Here is a 16,789-nt window from a genome sequence, read left to right as displayed (position 1 = left end):
TCTGTCTGTAAATCTTGCAAGTTAAATTTCACCTGCTTCTACGTCGCGCCAGTTTCATGCAGCATGAACTGACGGTGCACCCAGGATCGGCTTCTAGTGACGGAATTCCTCAACGGTTTAACACGGACATAGTTTTGCGTTTTTTTGAATGATAACAATAATATAAGCTTGTGGCAAAAATGATATTTTTTGTTGAAATCTTGTTAAATCTAGGCGTGTAGCGAACTTTTATTATAACTTATTCACCGTACCATATCTAAAATCAGTTTTTAATTACACTCAGCATCTGATAAGTGATTGTTCAATAGAGTAGATGAAGCCGCAACTTATTTATTTTTATTACGAAGGCTATTCTTGCTGGCCAGATATCGCGATAATGTATTATCTGTGCCTATAGTGACTCGGTGCGTTCCCGCGACATTTCAAAGATCGAATGTAATAAAGAATAGGTTGCTGATAGCTTTTTTAAATTATATTTTTTTGCTCCTGTGCCCAGTGTGCTAAACCTACTTGTCATTGTATTTTTTTTAATTTCATTTTTTATTTATTGTATTATACACTGCTGTACTGGCTAGCAAGAAATATTAGGTAGTTAATGAAAATTGAAATATAAAACCGGGCAAGTGCAAGGAAGCTTCGCTCACGGAGAGTTCCCTACATAATTATAAAAACGGCAAAAATAATTACGTTGTATGGGAGTTCCCTTAAATATTTGTTTTTAGTATTTGTTATAGAAGCAACAGAAATACATCATCTGTGAAAATTTAAATTGTTTACATAACTATCACGGACACCCCTGTCTTAATAATAGGATCTGTGTTATATCATTTGGGTACGCATTTTTATATAATTTTTGATTTAAGTTATTTACCCTGCTATTCATTGAAAAGGTGAAGCATATTTCAAGGTAAAGTATGTTTTGTCTCGTTTTGTCAATGTCAAATTTTGTAAAGTGCGAGAGTGACAAAACAAATTTTACATGAATGTAGGTATACTTAAACTTTTTTATGAATAACAGAGATAGTCTCTAGACATGAAACCTGTCGACCTTATCACAGTTTATTCGCTTCATTTAAGCGATGCTGAGAGGAAAAAAATGTTTGCGGTATGCTGCATTCTGTGGTTGCATCGGATTGCACTTGTAAAGAAATTACGATGTCTTCAATGTCTTTATTGTATCTATTAATTTAATCTGTCAAATTCAAATTCAAAATTCTTTATTCATTTGACGTCGAAAAATTACTTAAAGTAAGTCTACTGCCGGCTCCCAAAGCGCAGGTGAAGAAGAAGCGGCGCAACAAACTTCACCGCAGCCTTTTCTCCAAGGACGTCAATTAACAAATATAGGTCTTATACATATATTAAAAATGAGGTGGACGTATTTACATCATTATTAAAAATGACAAAATTTTATAGAATAAATAAAAATAAAAGTTGTATTTCCAACAAAATTAAAGCTAATAAGAAGCTAAATATACAAAACGTACGTAACGTACATAGAATACTAGCTTTTGCTCGGAGCTTCGCCCGCGTTTTTCGTGCGTCCGTTGACAAATTATTATTATAGATATCTCGGGTTCTAAGCAACGTATCGCGATGAAACTAGATTTTACTGCTACTATAAAAACCGAATCAAACCCCATCCAGTAGTTTTTGCGCGACGAACAAACATACAAACTCACGAAAATTAAAAAAAAAATGGTTCTATTAGTCTCATAAAGACCCCTCATAATTATTTCACTTTATCTCCTATGTCTATAGCCCATTTACAGTTTTATTATATATGGGTGCCTGCCTGCCAGTGTATTATATTATATGCTAGTAGTTTGTAGCTTGTGAGAAATAACTATAAATATAAAAATTGACGAGAAAAAGTGTCTGTGAAGGTCTAATTTCTAAATAAATGATTTGAATTTTGAATTTGAATATGACATATGGAGATGACAGTTAAAATAGGTAACTGTCAAAATTAAACGTCAAGATTAAGACTAAGTAACTTGCTACAACATTGGTATTTTGTTACTGTTTTACATTTTTATGTGTGTAAATCTTTCCGAAATAATAAAATACTTTCAATTAGCTGTAGTGCTTTGCATGCAAAAATAATCAACATTAAAAATACTCATCATTGAAAAATTTACATTTTAAATTAGTGTTTAACTTACGCATATTTAACTTAACTGTCTATTGTTAGACGTACAAAGATTCTACACACGTAGAAATGAACTGAACTATACGTGCTATTAGCAGTGGCGCTATGGTCTATGCAGCATGCTAATTTTCGTAGAACACTCATTAGTTCTAAGCATTTGCCACACGCAATGTTAACTTTGTTTTGTTTATTAGCACTCAAAGAGTAGTCTTTTGTTATGGTGAAAACAGGAAACGGTTATGCAAGCGCACTATCTATTATAGCTGAAGTGCTTGTTTTGGTGCACTCAACAGACAGTCAAATGCACGTTAAATAGACTTCATACCAATCTTACTTCACATTATTCTACTTCAAGTTATTTTTGAAAGCGTCCCTTTGGCCGCCATCGAAAATGCTGGTTCGTATCTAATTGCCACTACTAACCATTGTGCACTGTTTGAATAAGGTTTAGGAGAAACAGTTATGTAAAGTATAAGTACTATTACAAAGTTTTGGGCTCTTCACTCATAAACTCGGCGTAAATTTCGTAACTCGTACGAGTTATACAGTGCATGGAGTGCCGTGCATCCGGGCGCCCGAAGTTAGGGGGCGTCAAAGAGCCGATTTTTTTTTTGGCAATCGTCTTATTTTGATACAAGAGGGCGTCAGGATATTTGTTGCACTGCACGCTCACGGTTATATTAAGTAAACCAGCAACAAACACAATATATCGATTACCACTTATTTTTTTGTAACATCACTCGACAATGCATTGAAAACACATAATTACAGAGTGCGAGCTTGGCAGGGAAGCTAGCTCGAATGCAAGATAAATGATAGTCGGGTGGCGAGGTGGACCATTCATGCCTTGATCATCCATCATGGTATAATACGTCTTGATTAGCCGCTTATCGACTATTCTACTATAAGTACTAATTATGTACTGTCTAAAGCACATCAAACATAGCAAATTCATCGTTGTAATGCTTTTGACGTAATATTAAATCTCAACATTATAAGTGTAATTGTATTTGTATATCGTAGATTACAAATAATGACTTGAATTGAATTTTCGATAAAAGCGGATGTAATAAAATCACCACACTTTATATATAATTATGTATATTTCAACTCACCAGTATTCACTTCTTAAATAACTAATCGTAATAACAATACATTAACATTACTGAGACTGAAATACCACAGAGTTGTTACCTCGACGAGTCCCCGCAAGCAAGTCCCAATCATACTATCAGGCTGGCATTGCCTGCCAATCCCCCACTACTCAACAGCTACCAGTGTTGCCGTCTTATAAAAATTAAGTTACTAAATTAACAGTGTTGTCATATATTTATGTTTTTGACGAATTACAAAGAATCATGACATTCGGCCATCTGACAATGTGCAGTCTCCCGACGCACTATCATTGATTTTAACCAACTTAAACTTATTTAAATAGTATAACAGTAGATATAGCAACATTGCATTTGATTAAAAACAAAATTATATAATTAAATAATTCTTTACAAATTGATGACGTGTCTTATTTTTTTTTTTTTTTACATTGAATACGCAACAAGTTATAAAATCATGACATTCGATATCTTACGTAAAAAAAAGGTAAAAATAATAATAATAATATGTAAACAAAAATTGTAATAAGAATAAGTTGCCTACTTATTAGTATAATAAAAAAATACATTTAAAACTTCACTTAAATTTAACTTAGTATACATTCTCACATTATGCCTATGTTTGAATTATTTACTTTATCGATCGCTTTCGCTAGTATTACCACTAAAACTACTACTTTCTGTGCTATGTACTTCTAGAGCCTTTATGTGAATCCAATGTCTAATCCTATCAGCGGCCATTACAGTATTATAGGGTTTACCCTTTTTGTTAAACCCTGGTACATCCGCTATTCTATATCGATCATTACCTAGCACCTCTGTTACTTTATAAGGCCCTACAAACTTTGACAGCAGCTTTGTACTCTATTTGTGATTATCATAATTATTTCGTAATATCTTTACTAAGTCACCTACTACGTAACTAACAGCTGGAATATGTTTCGCATCATGCCTTTCTTTTTGTTTTGTTTGGTCTTTCTCTATGCTGTTACTTATATCTTCTCTAATTTGTTGCAAATCCGGAATTTTAGCATCGTCACCATTACTTACATAGAGTTTGTTTTGCAAATTGTCGCGTGGTTTAAACCCGAACAAAGCTTCTGTCGCAGTTTTACGAGTAGAGGAGTTAACATTGTTATTAATACCAAATTGAATTTTGCCAAGATGTTTGTCCCATTCACGCTCATGGCCGAAAGCATTTTGTGAGGATAACGAATTTAAAATTGTTTGACTAAATCTCTCCGCTTGGCCATTTGCTCTGGGACAAGGGACAGCATTAAGCACGTGTTTTATACCTTGAGCATTACAAAAAGCTTTAAAAGCAGTAGAAGTAAAGCTAGTACCGCGATCTGAAATTATTCTAGCTGGAACAGCAAAATCATTGAATATGTTTTTTAAAACTTTAACCGTATTTTTGGTTTTTAAATCTTTAACAGGTTTCACGAAGACATATTTCGTAAATGCGTCAACCACAGTTAGAATATAGCAATTGCCGTCCTTGCTCCTAACAAAAGGACCAAGGTGGTCCATGTGGACTGTGTGGAATGGGATACTTATCTTTTCAATTGGAAACAAATGACCTGATTTTTGCCTCGAGGTGGTATCCTTATTATAAGCGCACTCCAAACATGCCGCAACATATTTTTTAACGAATTTTCTAAGCTTTGGAAACCAATAGTCATGACGGATCTTTTCAAAAGTTTTTGTATATCCAAGGTGGCCTATGTCATCGTGGTTGGCACGACATATCTGCCACCTTGCACTTCGTGGAACAACTAAGCATACACGGTTATCTACTTTTCTATAAACTACGTGATTTTTTACTATGTAATTGTTTCTAATATCTTTACACTCCATGTCATCTTCTGGCTTCAAAATATTATGTATACGAGATATATCTGGATCTGCTAATTGCAAAGTTAATAACCAATTCTGTTTTTCAATACTGTATACCGAAACACAAGTGTTATCATCTGATTCCAAAGATATCGCAGTATTTCGGCTCAATGCATCCACATGCGACATCTGTGTACCAGGTCGGTACTCAATATCGAATGTGTATTCGCACATTTGGAGCCACCACCTCGCCGTCCGTGGAATCGGACCACTCTTGGTCAGGGTGGTCCTAAGAGCGGCACAATCGGTAAAAATTTTAAAGTGCAACCCTAAAAGATATACCCGAAACTTCTGAAGTGAACATACGACAGCTAGGGTCTCCAACTCGTAGGAATGAAGGTGTCTCTTCGGGGGTAGTCTGTCGGCATTGGAAATGTGGTAGGCACCTTGAAGTAACCTATACTCTTTTCCTGGATTGATGGCATTGTAACCCTCTATGAAGACGACTCCAGTGAAATTATTACTAGAATATACAGTGACGACACTAACTTTACTAATTTTAACGGAATCAGTTAAATAGAGCTTTAGCCTAGTATGGTCACAAGATAATAAATCAGCACCGGGACTCTGGTAGAAAATAAGGCTATGGCTATCTTTTAGGACAGTCACCCCAGGCAACTCTGTAAAATTTTGACCAATAATCATTGGAAGTTGCATGTAAATATCGTCCACAACCAAAACTTCGACTGTGGTTTCAACATCGTCTACTCTTAGACAAACGTGAGACTTATATAAAGGAATTACTGAAGATTGACCAAATCCTCTGACTACTGGAATTTCGTCATGAGATTGCAAAAGGTTTAAGCATACAGCGTTGCTTTTTCTTAACAGTGTGCATTCACTGCCGAAATCAATAAAAGCTTCCAGATGTCTACCATCAACAATGACAGATTTAAAATATTTGGCATTTCCCTTTTCACCGATGTCTATCTTCAGAGTTTTCTTTTCCGAATTAGTTTCGGTAGTTACAGAATTGGAAGCAGTTATGCTAGAGATTGGTTCTAATTTACAGCCATCATTATTGTGACCAACCCTCCTGCAACGCTTGCATTTGAGTATTGGCTTTGTGCATTTATAATAAGGATGACCCTGGGATCGACAATTATAACATATAATGGAGTCTGTATAAGAATTCTGAACGTTAGGATTCGAACTTGTACTAGGATTATTGTTCTTTTGAATAGTTCTATCCTTAAATTTATTATTATTAACGTAAATTTGTGGCTTTTGGGAACAGAGAAAACTTAACAAATCTTCTGGTTCGGAGCAATTTAAAGCCTGTGCACCATTACGGATTGACCTATCTACTATGCCATACACAATACAATCTACAGCTTTCTTGCCGCTAATATCGCATCTATTTAACAAGCACAGTTTATCAAAAAAATATTCGCGCATACTTTCATCCTGCTTGGGAGTGCGGTTTAGCATTTCTTCTAAAAGACGCCCATAGTTCTCTTCGCTAGGGAACGCCTTTCGGAGTTTTGCTTGCCACTCATCCCAGTTGTATACTACGGTGGGTAAAGACTCAAACCATTTTTTTGCCAAGCCTACTAATTTTTGGAGAGAAAAATGAATAGTTTGTTTTTCATCCCATCCATAGATAACAGCACACTCGTTGACTTTCTTTAGCCAACATTCAATGGTTTGAGTCTTTTTTGAAGGATCAAACTCTGGCACAACATTATTAAGATTGTTATTACTAAACATTGACGATGAAGTCTTATTGACTTCTTTCCAATTTTCAAAGAGTTGTAACATTTGTTTAGTAGAAAGTCTTGACGCCTTACTTGATTTTCTCGGTACGGGCTCACTGCTTGAAGTAGATGACGAAGATGGGCTTCTCCTTCGTCTACCCCTTTTTGATAGACGCCGTTTTTTCGGTGGTGTACCCGGCGGCGCGCAATCATCGTTAGCAGATTGCATCATTACTGAAATCACACATTTATCGACATAATCTGTTTTAACAAGACTATAGAAACTGCATGCCGATTTAATTATATCCAGCAAACAAACATAGTTTGCTCAAAACAATAAAACTCCGGCTAGTGTATGTAGTTCACTCATCAAACCAGTGGAAATCCTGCCCACCTAATTAACCAGTGAACAAAACATACACTGCCCCCTAATGTTATCCGGTGAACATACATAGTTCAACCCAGCATTATAAAACAATTAATATTATGTAACTGGTTTCCAAAAAGCACGCATAGCTAATGCATGCATGAATGTATAATTTACAACATTACTGTTATTACAGTGTAGGCCCAAATAATCATTTGATGAGCCAGTAAAAAAAAAAATTAAAAAAAGATCAGCACTATCAAGGAGTGGCTTTGATCCGGTATGGCCCATAATCATCAATTTGCTGTTTATATACTTAGTGCACTCATTTGTAACTACAGTAACACATACCAAGTGCTATCGGGGGAGTAGCCCCGATCAAACGCTTAGTATGCCAGCATAATCGTGTACAAAGTGAACACAATCCGTACTATCAGGGAGTTGCCCCGACCAAGTATAAACTGCATGCTCACTTGTACACTGGTTAACATTTTGTAACTCTACATTAACACATACCAAGTGCTATCGGAGAGTAGCCCCGATCAACGCTTAGCATGCCAGCATAATCGTGTACAAAGTGAACACAATCCGTACTATCAGGGAGTTGCCCCGACCAAGCACAAAAATTTATGCACACTTTGGACACTAGGTAAGAAAAATAACTAAGTAAGCATTAATGTTTAACCAACGTGTGGGCGTTTTTAAATTTAAAATAAAATATTTATGTAAAACGTTTTTACATACCTTTTTAAATTGATGTTTCCCTCTTCTGAGATGTAATAAAATCACCACACTTTATATATAATTATGTATATTTCAACTCACCAGTATTCACTTCTTAAATAACTAATCGTAATAACAATACATTAACATTACTGAGACTGAAATACCACAGAGTTGTTACCTCGACGAGTCCCCGCAAGCAAGTCCCAATCATACTATCAGGCTGGCATTGCCTGCCAATCCCCCACTACTCAACAGCTACCAGTGTTGCCGTCTTATAAAAATTAAGTTACTAAATTAACAGTGTTGTCATATATTTATGTTTTTGACGAATTACAAAGAATCATGACACGCTCAGGAGAAATATTGAAAATTAAAAAGCAACGTGTTCCAAATTAATCTGAATAAAAATAAACTTTAGTATGACTAGGCACTTTAGTAAAGCAACTACTTCTTTAACTTATTATCTTTTTTGCATTCCATAACCTATTTATACTACCAGACAGCGAACCTGGACAATGGGTATAAACTTAATTTAAAAAGACAACATCATTGGTTGAACTAAAACTAGTTTCACTATAAGGTACCTACTGGCAGTAAACGTACGTCTCAAAAAGTTTTGCTTTTCTATAATAGGCCATGGCGGCTCCTAGCTAAGAGCCCTATTTATCTACTTAAGACAATTACTATTCTTTTGCATAATAACATGTTCTGGACAAGAATAGCTGGCTATTAATATATGATATATGCAGAATTCACATACCCTCAGGGTTTGTAAGTGAGGGCACTTTTATAAGTACTTATGAATTTACGTAGGACGTAGATAAATTCCATACCATATAACTTCATATAGTGGCCTTTAGGTTTCACAAATCTTGGCTTTGTCTACCCCGTGAGATGTAAAGACGTGACACTGTATATATGCAATAAATAAAGTTTTACAAAAAGTTAATATTAAAATATGTAACATTGCTATAAAAAAGCTAAAGCTACCTACATAACTTAACATAAGCTAGGTACTTTGTGTTTGAGTACTAAGCAATAAGTACTCAAACACAAAGTACCTAGCAATTAAAATTGTATTGAGCAATAAGAATTGTATTTGAAAAAATTGTTTGTATTCCATATATTAATTTAAGTATTTATGTATTATGTAATAAATTGGGGCTACTAATAACTACTTACCTACTAATAAAGCTAAAAAAACGATTTCGAAAGGTCAATGGATTTAATCCGTTACAGAAATCAAATAATCAGTAACTTCCCAAAGAAGGAACTGCGCTTGAATGTAGGCGAGTTAGGTAGGTGTTTGATTGAATAAATATGGAAACTTGGAGGCCAAAGACCGTTTACATACAGGCTCGATGTTTTATAAATTCTATGGGAAGTTTTTGAGCCGCATCCTTTAAATTCTTAATTTTAAAAAGCATCTGTTATTGATAGGTATTAAAAGTAGATAAATACCTATTGAAAATTTAACTTTTGCCGCCCCTTTATCTTTGAAACTAAGTGCAATGCTCCATGCTTACTTTACTGGGGTATTATTTAATCTGTGCTTACTTGTTCCTTTTTGAACTTCATAGAAATCGAAACAATAAAAAGAAAAAAGGAATTAGATTAATACATAAGCATGTAAGTTGTCCGTCGTGAGTTAAAGTAATTTTATAAAAAATATCTAAAAACGTAATTATTACATTTATTCCTATCGGCAAAACATATTCGGACATTCGATTGTATTTGTAAATGTGAAATGGAACGTAATAGGCGATCGATACGTCAAGCGTCATGTCAACAGCTGAGTGGTTATAAAACGTCAAAAACAACGACTCGGCAAGTGGGAAGAAAACACGTCAGTATTTTGCTTGTTTTAATACTTTTTATCGTTATAAAATCATCATTAAAGTAAAATGTGTGACAATTTATGAGTTTGCCGCTTTAAAGTACTCATACTGTGCATTGTATGTGTGAATTAGTGGATCGATACAGGTAATCATATATTATTTTCTGTAAACATATTCGTGAGGTTTTTGCGATGTTTTTGTTATTATTTCAATGATTTAAACTTGGTTTATGAATTAAAGTTTAAGTATTAACTGTCTTATAATTAGATCAATGGCTTTTCAGGTGTCTATATCATGGAGAACAAAAAGAAATCATCCATTCTTATAACAATCATCGCGGTGGTATTTCCGCTAGTTTTATGCAATATTCAGCCTCCTGCTATTAATCCCGGTATTTTAACACCAAGCAAGCCCCTTGGTGAATGTCAGGCTTGTAAATTATTTGTTGATTCTTTCAAGAAAGGCCTAGAACGGACATCTCGCGGCAAATATGAGGGCGGCGACGCGGCGTGGGAAGAAGAGAAACTGAAAAAGTCGTACAAACGTAGTGAGATGCGTCTAATTGATATCCAAGAAGGCATATGCAAGGAAGAGACAAAACACTCAGTCCAATGCCACCATATGGCTGAAAAAGCTGAAGAATTTATAGAAGAATGGTGGTCCCGAGACCTTGATGAATCTACTGATTTGTACACTTACATTTGTATTGACAAAATGCAATTATGTTGTCCGAGGCATCACTATGGAAAAGATTGCGCTCCCTGTCCCGGTGATTATAGGAATATATGTAGTGGCAATGGAAAGTGTAGGGGGGACGGCACGAGGAAAGGGAACGGCACATGCTTGTGTGACCCTGGCTACATGGGACCTAATTGTGAATTCTGTTCAGTCGGTTATTACTTGGCTTTTAAAGAAGATGATAAAATGTTGTGTTCTCCGTGCCATATATCTTGTATGGGTGGTTGTCGTGATGGGACCCAAAAGGACTGCGTTGCCTGTAAGTTGGGTTTCATGTTTGATTCGGACGAAGGTTGCTTGGACATCAACGAGTGTAACGATGTTAACAAATGTACGAAGGACCAATTCTGTCTGAATTCGATCGGGTCGTTTGCTTGCATGAACTGTGACAAATCTTGCAAAGGTTGCCATGGTGATGGACCAGACATGTGCCGGAAATGTGCGAAGGGTTATTCAAAGAAGGGGGAATTCTGTATCGCTGATAGAGAGGATGAGGACCAATCAGAACAGTTCACTACTACAAGGTAATTTGATCATTCTATCTTTTGAATAAAAATATTATGAGTTTATATCAACTTGCTCATTATTGAAAGTTAAAATGTAAAGAAATAATGAAGAAGTTATTCAGTTTAGTTAAAAAACATATATTTTATCCAATTTAATAACACTATTTAATTATAAAATGATCTATTTGTATTTCTTACAGAGGTGAAGAATTATAGACATTTGTCGAGAAAAGTTTTTGAATGGTTTAGGAATTTAGGTAATTCACATTATTTTTTAAATAGGTGATGGGAAATTTATTATTAAATATGAATTTGTTTATATCATGTATTCTATTTTATTTATGTTTTTACTTTTAAACAATTTAAACTCATCATTTATACACACTAATTGTAAGAGTTGTTATTTTTAAAGTTTTCTACATCTATATTTGTTTAGACACGTCTATGCTTACATATATCATTTTGGGGACATAGTAACTAACATTATTACATAAAAATATCTTATATTATTTATTGCATTATATAACAATACAGGATGCGCCATGAGTTTAGAGCGCTCGGCAAAAGTAGTAGTCCCATAGTAAATTTTCTGTTTACTTTTGCCGAGCGCTCTAAACTCTTGGCGCGAACTGTATCATATAAAGTGGGATTGATTATAATATTAATTATCATTTTCTAAAACCTTTTTATCGTTGTAGGTACATGACTTATGTGGGTCTTCTCATCGCAACCGGCATCTTGCTTCCCAAGTCTACCTCCCTTGGAAGCTTGGTTGGAGCTATGGTGCTCTCGTACATAGTGGGGGCAGAGTACTATTGCATGATAAATGGACACAATGGACTAGTTAATCTGAGAGACTTTGACCTAATTCAATTATTCCGTACGTAATTTCTATTTTATGTGAACGTATCACCTACATTCTTGGCTGTGGAGCCCTATCTAGGGCTCCACAGCACACAGCAGGCTTCAAGGAAACCTTCCCTTGAAGAAACCCTTAAGCCGCGGCCGCGTGCACGGCATCCAATCTCTCTGGGAGTGCAGTCTATGCTTGTTTTTTAAGTTTATAAGGCATTTTTCCCTTAGTCGCCTTGTACGATAACCATGTGAGGATATAGAATGGTCCTAATTCTATGGCGGGAAGCACACGCCACATTATTCAGTAAGTACGTAACTTATTGTAGGTTAAAATATTTGTCATTGTGGATTTGAAATTTGAATATTGTGAATACTTCTGTTTTATATTCTGGACAATATTATAAGTAGTGTATTATGAAAGTACCTTAATGTATGTATTTGTTTTATTTTAGTATTGAACAGTGAGATTTTAAAATTAAGATTATTATAACAATAACATTGAATTGAAAACATTGAATTCAAAGTTATACATTAATTAATTAATAATTAATTAATTCGTCGGCCAAATGTCTAAAGTGTTTTTAATATTTTGTAAAATGAACCAAAAAAAACTCCATGAACATTGTAAATATCACATAATATTTTTATTCCATTTATAGCTTTTGCTCGCGGATTCCGCATTCATTTCGTGCATTCGCTCATAAATTATAATTATCAATATCTCGCGGGTTCTAAGCAACGTATCGCGTTGAAACCTATCTTTGTCATAGTCGTATTCCTCATGGCTGAGGGTCGTGGTCATTACATGGAATGAAACACACGTCACAACTTTCTTGGCAATATTAATGGAGTGGTTCACACACAAGTTAATAATTAACCAGTGTGCAGGTTCCCTCACAATGTTTTTCCTTCACCGGAAGCAAGTGGTAATCCATGAATACTACATGAGTCAGATTGGTATACAAAATCATGTGGCACGAGTAGGATTCGAACCTGGGACCTTTCGATCCACAGGCGGGGGTCTTAACCGTTACACCACCACCGCTTCTTGATTTTAAAACCTATACCAGATTTTAAGTTAGACCATTCCCTTTATAATTGTGAAAATCGCATCAAATTCCATCCGGTGGTTTTGACGTGATGCGCGACAAACATAGCCCACTTCCAGTGTCATTATATGTACCTATAATATAAATGTAATGTACCACAGAGTGTAACAATATATTAATCCTTAAAGTTATACGTAAATTTGATACGTTAATGATTAAAAATGAAAGTAATTATTGCCAGACAATTGTTATTGCCATTGTATAAAACTCTCAAGTTATAATGGATACAGTGTATTAATATATAATATAATAATTAAGTTCTTTCGTTGTAATGTAAGTGGAAAACGCGTGAAAGGGAGACCGAAATATTTGTGTGAAATAGATGGGTTTACGCCCGGTTTCTGCCCAAACAGTCCGGCCGCAAACCCGTTGGGTTTGCGTCGGATTATAAAGTTATAGTTATGAAATAGAAATCTACCCTTTATGTTTTTAAGCCCGACGCAAAAAGAGGGGTGTTATAAGTTTGACCGGTAAGTGTGTCTGTCTGTGTACGTGGCACCGTAGTTCATCAACGGGTGAACCGATTTGGATGCGGTATTTTTTTTATTTGATAGCTAATTTTTATGCGGTGGTTCATAGATATGTTTAATCAAAATCAGCCATTCAAAAGTTGTAGCCAAATGAATATTGAGAGTCAGGGGTTTTTTAATTTGTCTAACAAATAAACTTCTGTTTGATTACATATTTAGTGCATGTTTGTTTGTATGTTTTATATGTATCTGTCAATTTATTTTTTCTTAGCAATTTGTGAATATGTTCTATATTTCTGTAACATAGGTATATTGCTAAAATCGTTTTTGGACTGTATATCACGAGCGGTGTTTTGTAGCTTATTTTTTGGGCTTACGTTCGACCGCATTTCAAATTGGGCGTGGGTCTTTATGTCGCGATAATAGGGGCGAATTTGCAATGAATTTGGGGAGATTGCCGTGTGTTGACTTGTTATATTTAATATATAGTTTTGTAATGTAAAATGTGCGGTGATCGAAGACCATGCCTGTCCGTGCTCTTGCTAATGAGCTCATTAGATTTAGTTAAAACGCATATGCGTGTGGAATTTTAACCTAGAAAAGTATTATAAGTGTCAAAAATTAAATAATAAATCCTCTACGAAGTAAACATTGACACATTAATTTATTCGTAACAAATTTAAAAAAAACCTTATTCATGAAAAAGAAATAACAATATTGGTAACTAGCTGCGCCCCGGGGCTTCGCTCCCGTGGGAATTTCGTTATAGAAAGTACCCTATGTGTTATTCCTGGTTATAATCTATCCGTGTACCAAATTTTATAACAATCGGTCCAGTAGATAATGCGTGAATTATGTAACAAACTTACTTTCGCATTCATAATATTAGTTGGGATAATAGTTATTCAAAGGCAAGTCTATTCAATGAAATGCGCGTGCGCCGGCTGTCGGCCTGTCGTATGCGATCATGGCGACCGTGACACGCTTAGGTGACGTGTGTGGCGCTGTGGTCTAAGTCAAAAGAATCTGGGTGGGGTGGGTAGAACGTCATTGCGTCCACATGGTCATCTTTTTATATACGATACGTAAGTACATGCGATTTCTGTTGTTTAATCGTATGACCTATTATATGTCCCCATATGCCTGGTCTGAGAGTGAAAGAAAAACATAGAAATATGCCAGCTGTTTCTCCTCTCGCGCATATTGTAAAAGTCGATTAAAAGAAAGGGCTTTAAACTAGAGATTTCTCAGCAACTTGTGACTATTGCAGACATAGGCGCTTGCGCTAACGCCATCTCTCGTCACTTAGACCAACGTCTGTCAATCACAAGTGCCTATATTATGTAAGTTGCTTCCTGCAGGCGTTTTGTATCTGTTATGATATAAGCTAATGTATATAGCGATTTTCAAATGTTGACTGTACCCGTATCAAAGCTGGTTCTAACTAAGCGTTGGTGGATGATTTACTGACATAAATTGAGTTGAATATTTTGTGTTTATTTTTAATAGTAATTGATGGCCAGCATTATCGATGGCCAGTATTGATTTTATCTGATTTCGTAATTTGTCTACTTAGCAAGCCGGTACGTTTTTTTTACAGCGAGCGGCTACTGGGGCAGATAAACATCTGTAGTAATCCCTAGTTACATGTCTATCAGACAGATATAAAAACATATTGTCTATCAAGATTTTTTTATTGATGCATTGGAAATAATGATTATGTTATAAACGAAACGACGATTTAGTGATAAAAGATCCACGTGTCAGTAAGAAAAAAAACTTGCAAAAACGATTTTAGCAATTAATTTTAAAACCACATACAATGAGAAATTCATCAGTATTTTTTTTTACCCACTGTAATCTTTAATCCATTTTAATTACATCCATCATTATGCTATGGGTAATTTAATACATTTTTGTGCAATAATACAATTAATTAATATACTTTTCTATTGTGTAACTGAGTTGGCTGTGTACAAATAATTTATTTGAGGTTATGTTTGTGTTATTGTATTGAATTATTCGATTTTCTGTTGTAAACGAAATATGATTGAATAAAGGAATAAATATTTATATCTATATACTTTTTTATTTATTACTAAGTATGTTACTACTAAAGGTCTAATATATCTTTGTGACAAATTTAATCAAAATCGGTTCTGTTGTTATTGAGCGTATTCGTCACAATCAAAAATTCAAATAATTTCACTTTATACGCTCAGATGAGAGAGATTTATAAATTATTAATTTCATGTTAACTATTACAGTTTGTATGAGATTTGGCTATACTCGTCTGTCGTCTATAAAGTTTTTTTTTGGTCTTCGTTAATAATAATTACTTGCAACAGATAACATACCGTTCACTGGCTGTCTGCTGGCAGGTCACAACTGGTTTGATTTCCTTTGCGATTGAAAAAAAAATGTCTTTAGTCCTCACGCATTTGTACCATTTTTTTATCAATCAAATTAAACATGGTACAAATGCGTATATATATCTACGATTAAATACAATTAACGTTAAAATATATGGGGTTTAAACAGAAATCAACATAGAATATAACTAATAACAGATGCCATGTAATCATGACATGAACATTGCGTGCCCAGACCGATTTGTCAAACGACCAGTCGCAAAACTGGTCGGGCTTCTTCCCCCGGGAATTTAATTACAGACTAGTAACGCCGATCTAATTGTGGTACAGTCTACCACACATTAACCTGTCTAATATTGTAAATTCACCTTTATTACAATAGCTAAGATACAGCGATTCAATAGAACTCAGTGAAAACTATCGACCAGTGTGCAGATTTTCTAAGGATATTTTTATTCAGCTTTGATTTATGAAAACTACTATACCTACCTACACGAGTGATTGGTACACAAACTCATGTGGCACGAGTAGGATCCGAACTTGGCACCTTTCGATCACAGGCGGACGGTCTTAAAGACTGAACCATCACCGCTTCACATGAAATAAAAATGAGAAATGCAAGTGAATGCATATTTCTCATGCAACGCGTGAACAATACCTGCATACACTTTCATTCAGTTCATTGTTTTGCGAATACTTTTTACTAATTACCCGTTCCATAGATCTCAGACTTTCTGGTTTTTTTATTATTATATTAAGTTATTTATACTGGTACTAGCGGCCCGTACCGGCTTCGTTCGGGTGAAAACATAATAAATTATACCCCTTCCTATATATATATATATATACCTTCCTCAGGAATCACTCTATCCATTGGTGAAAACCGCATGAAAATTCATGCAGTAATTTTTGAGTTTATCGCGAATAGACAGACACGGTAGAAGACTTTGT

General features: G+C 35.0%; 2 protein-coding genes across 7 annotated transcripts in view; both read left to right on the top strand.

The window, feature by feature from the left end:
* Positions 1-16,789, top strand: part of pot (papillote) — an 84,511-nt gene that overhangs the window by 10,703 nt on the left and 57,019 nt on the right. The window lies entirely within an intron of this gene.
* LOC128669696 (cysteine-rich with EGF-like domain protein 2) lies at positions 9,719-15,545 on the top strand. 2 transcript variants are annotated; one of them, XM_053744742.2, is made up of 4 exons: positions 9,721-9,933; positions 10,072-11,050; positions 11,233-11,289; positions 11,731-15,545. In XM_053744742.2, exons 2-3 carry the CDS (start codon positions 10,083-10,085, stop codon positions 11,246-11,248), a joined length of 984 nt encoding a protein of 327 aa, XP_053600717.1. In that variant the 5' UTR covers positions 9,721-9,933; positions 10,072-10,082; the 3' UTR covers positions 11,249-11,289; positions 11,731-15,545. The 2 variants fall into 2 exon arrangements, with proteins under 2 accessions (XP_053600716.1, XP_053600717.1); XM_053744741.2 differs by lacking the exon at positions 11,233-11,289 and having other exon boundaries at positions 9,719-9,933.

Source organism: Plodia interpunctella, chromosome 5 (assembly GCF_027563975.2).
Source record: "Plodia interpunctella isolate USDA-ARS_2022_Savannah chromosome 5, ilPloInte3.2, whole genome shotgun sequence".
In the NCBI taxonomy this organism is placed as follows: domain Eukaryota; kingdom Metazoa; phylum Arthropoda; class Insecta; order Lepidoptera; family Pyralidae; genus Plodia; species Plodia interpunctella.
This window is presented reverse-complemented; position numbering and strand designations above follow the sequence as displayed.

What these genes read in the sequence shown, in the direction of transcription:
- LOC128669696 (XM_053744741.2), top strand. Translation starts at nt 10,083, where the DNA reads ATGGAGAACAAAAAGAAATCATCCATTCTTATAACAATCATCGCGGTG. An exon ending in GAACAGTTCACTACTACAAG is followed by an intron (nt 11,051 to 11,730) that starts GTAATTTGATCA and finishes TTATCGTTGTAG; the next exon opens with GTACATGACTTATGTGGGTC.